Raw genomic sequence first — 4,420 nt, forward strand, 5'->3', positions numbered from 1 at the left:
GAGAGAGAGAGAGAGAGAGAGAGAGAAAGAGAGAGAGAGAGGAGGGGGTGTTCATCCCAACATACAAACTTAACATTCTTTCATGTGTGATGGATACCACATGCAATTACCTAGTTTTATAATCTAAATTGTGTTGCAATGAGAGATTAATATTTGCACTAATGAAAGAATCAGATAATATTATAAATGGTTTTGCATAAAACTTGCAGTCTCAGTTGTAGTGGTGACTGAGACTATTTATTTCTCTAATGTGGAAAGTGTCCAAAAACATTCCTTGCCAAATAATAAGTGCCGACAATAAACACAGAGGAACAACAATAATTAGAAGCAACAACAACTACGTCAACATCTACTACCGCAACAACTGCAACAACAACTGCAACAAAAAGAGAACATTCCCATGAGTTGTATAACAAAAATAGTGAAGTTCAGCCGTTGGTTATGAATATAAAAAACAAAAACAACTAACAGCAACAGCAGCAACAACAACAACAACAGTAGCAGCAACATCAGCAGCAACAGCAACAGCAGTAGCAGCAACAACAACAACCAACAACAACATCGCAACAACATACCAAAAAATAAAAACATAATCTCATCTGCTCTATAACAAACATAGTAAAGTAAGTCCAACCGTTGCCTCCACAACATGGGCAAGAGCAGCAACAACAACAACAACAACAGCAGCAACAACAACAACAACAGCAGCAACAACAACAACAACAACAACAGCAGCAGCAGCAACAACAACAACAACAACAGCAGCAACAACAACAACAACAGCAACAACAACAACAACAACAACAACAACGCAAGCAAAAAAACAACAACCCAAATAAAATCAACAATGTCAGCAAAGACAGAAGCAACAACAGCAACAACAACACAACGCGTCTTACCTGCTCTATAATAAACATAGTAAATCAAGCCGTTGTCTCATCAACATGTGTATGGGTAACTACAACAGCAACAAAAACAACATCAATAGCAGCAGCAACAACAACAGCACAAACAACAACAACAATAACAACAACAACAACAACATCAGCAGCAACAACATCAACAATGCAAGCAAAAGACCTACAAAATCAACGATGTCAGCAAAGACAGAAGAAACAACACAGCTCTTACTTATTCTATAACAAAGATGGTAAAGTCAAGCCGTTGCCTCATCAATATATGAGCAGCAGCAGCAACAACAACAACAACAACAACAACAGCAGCAGCAACAACAACAACAACAGCAGCAGCAGCAACAACAACAACAACAGCAGCAACAACAACATCATCTACAACACAGCACGTCTTACCTGCTCTATAACAAAGATGGTAAAGTCCAGCCGTTGCCTCATCAACATGGGTTTGTCCAGCAACAACAACAACAACAACAACAGCAGCAGCAAAAACAACAACATTAACAAAAACAATAGCAGCAGCAACAACAACAACAACAACATCAACAGCATCAACAACACAGCACGTCTTACCTGCTCTATAACAAAGATGGTAAAGTCCAGCCTTTGCCTCATCAACATTGGTATGCCCAGCAACAACAGCAGCAACAACAACAAAACAACAACAACAACAACAGCAGCAACAACAAACACAGCAGCAGCAGCAACAACAACAACAACAACAAAAACAGCAACAGCAACAGCAACAACAACAAACAGCACGTGTTACCTGCTCTATAACAAAGATGGTAAAGTCCAGCCGTTGCCTCATCAACATGGGTATGAGGTTAGGCAGCAGCACGTGCAGATGTGCGTGTCGTCCGCGGAATGGGATGAGTATGGCCAGTTTGTGCGTGGGTCTGCAGTCTGTGGGTGACCAGTGTCCACCTCGCTGGATGGAGGGGAACATCCGCTGCATCTCCTGGTCTGTGACTTCGTTTTGGCTCACATTCATTTTGCCCACTGAAGAATTCAGGGTGGTGAAAAAGGGTGGGTTTTGTTGTTAATGGGTTTTTTGTTTTGTTTTATTTTGTTTTGTTATTAAAGGTGAGTTATATTCGAGGATGTGGAGGGGTTGGATATAAGGGAATCAGGGTTTGGGGTGGGGGTGGAAGGGATTGAGGGTTTTTTGGAGGTTGTGGGAGGGACACTGTGGGAGCAACACCAGTCCTACCACACATTGAAAAACAAAAGGTCAAGTGGTTCGGACACCTCACGCGGATGCCCTTAAACCATCCAGCTCTGGGAGCATACAACACTAAATATTCTGGATGGAGAGCCAGAGGAAGACCAAGGCGACGATGGAGGGAATCTGTGGCAGACACCCTTAGAGATCATGGGATGTCCCTCCTACAGGCCACACGACTTGCTGCAGACAGACGCCTGTGTCTCCCCGCGACACCCCAGGGTACAAGCGGAAGAAAAAAGTAAAGTAAAAAGTAAAGTGGGAGGGAGGGGGGATGTTGAAGGGTTTCCGGAGTGTTGGGGATTGGGGTTGAAGGGATTTCGTGGATGGAGGAGGAAATACAAAAGATTCCGTGGGTTAGGCGTGATGGCATGGGGGTCGGGGATTGAAAGGGGAGTCAAACGATTCAGGGGATGCAAAAAGGCGGGGGTGTGTTGAAGGGATTCGGGTGGGGTAGGGGAATTGGGTGAGGTGAGATGAGGAAAAGAAAGGCGGAAAATACTTAAGTACCTTTCTCCATCTAAGTGACTGAAGCTTGAATTTGTTCATTCTTGACAGCTGACGCATATAGTGAGTTGGAATAAAAAATGAGCATAATTTCTTTTGATTGTCTTAGTCTTTCTAGCCCTGACACCATGGTTGAAGCCTGCCTCCCAAATTATCTAAATTAGGTACATGGATGTGTGAAATACCTACATTATAACATTATTTAGACACACTGGTATCATGATATAAAAGTATGACTTTTCTTTATTATAGATGTAAAAGCTTTATATTCCTAAGAGTTTTGTCTGAATTCCTTACAATTTTGATTTTGTAAAGTTAATAAAAATAATTGTTCAAAGGCTTTTCATAAAGTTGAACATTAAGAACTTTTTCACGCCGATATACAGACAAGATTTTTCACAGTTTATATCCATGTCATCAGGTATACAATTAATGCACTTTGGGAAAAACAAACTTACGACAATTTCAGCCATAATAACAATGATAATGATAATTTGAGTACTGAATGGAATGGCTTTCCGGAATTGCCAAGATTTGGTGTATTCAACGTTTTGCAAGGGATTCCTTCAAAGATCTTTACCAAAAAGATACCAAAAAGAAAGGTGCACTTTCACTCTGGCCTAGCTATGGTGGGATTTATGGTGGGATTGTGGGATGTGCTCTTAAAAAAGTGTTGTTTTTTTACACCACCGTCTACACAATCTATAGCATTAGCACTACGGAGGTGGTCATCGATCATGTCTGTCAGGCCCACACGAGCTGAGAGGGATACAACATCCCAGCAGAAATACCTCGATACTCCATAAACATTGTAATGTTCCCCTCATGGGAATCTAAATCAGATCTTCTTCCTGCAGGTGCGAAGTGCCTAACCACTGCACCAGAGACACAGAACAAAAAGAAAGGCGTTGTGGGGATTATAATAGAGATTTTTATGACGGAGGAATGCACTTCCACTCCCACACCTGCAAGTTCACCCATAAAATGTGGGGGATTAGTGGGTGCACTTGTGTGGTTTGCTCCTTTTTCCTTATCATACTATTATAAATAATAATATGATACATTATTGTCCTTATTTTTTCCTTGTCCTTGTTTTCTACTGGTGTACGCGGTACACTCAAGTAACACCTCTGTTCTTTGACACGTAGGTAACAAATTGTCATTGTGGTGCAGGTGCTGTGAAGCCCATCTTTACTCAAAATCATCCTTAGAACCAAAGACTGTTCCTGGTCTGGCACTGGTGAGGTTAATACTTTAATATTGTTGTCGTTGTTGTTGTTGTTTTTGTTGTTGTTGTTGTTATTGTAGTTATTGTTTTTGCTGTTGTTGTTGTTGTTGTTGCTCATACCCAAAGGGATCTCATGGTATTGGGGTACCTCTCATTCGTGCCCAATCATTAGCATAACGAAAGACAATATTGAGAGGGTATTCAAAACCACCATACAAATACCAGAATCACGAATTAGCTTATTTTATTGTATGCACACATATCGTTGCCTGCCGCAACCGAATTGAAAAATCTGTATGAATACGCTACTTTTAAATTACAAAGTTCTATCTGACATTTTAGGCCATTTTGAGTTACTAAGACCATGAGGTCAGAAACCATTAATGCTCTATCAGCTCGATCAAAATCGTAAGATTGTTGGATGTCGTTATCAAGATATTCATAGAATGTCATTTGGAAAAGCTTGACATGACCGCTGTGAAACTCAAAATCTGTAACGTCACATTTCTAAAAACTAGGTATTGAGCGGATAGAAGAAGGTTGTAA

The 4,420-nt window shown here is 40.8% G+C and overlaps 1 protein-coding gene across 1 annotated transcript in view; it reads right to left on the reverse strand.

The window, feature by feature from the left end:
- Positions 1-1,912, reverse strand: part of LOC106011531 (beta-N-acetyl-D-glucosaminide beta-1,4-N-acetylglucosaminyl-transferase-like) — a 4,234-nt gene extending 2,322 nt beyond the window's left edge. The window contains exons 1-2 of the mRNA XM_013081569.2: positions 1,672-1,912; positions 900-904 (exon numbers count right to left, since the gene is read on the reverse strand). Coding sequence (XP_012937023.1) covers positions 900-904; positions 1,672-1,908 — 242 coding nt within the window. The 5' untranslated portion in view covers positions 1,909-1,912. The remainder of the gene's footprint in view (positions 1-899; positions 905-1,671) is intronic.
- Positions 1,913-4,420: the final 2,508 nt, after the last annotated feature.

Source organism: Aplysia californica, unplaced genomic scaffold (assembly GCF_000002075.1).
Source record: "Aplysia californica isolate F4 #8 unplaced genomic scaffold, AplCal3.0 scaffold00137, whole genome shotgun sequence".
NCBI lineage: Eukaryota > Metazoa > Mollusca > Gastropoda > Aplysiida > Aplysiidae > Aplysia > Aplysia californica.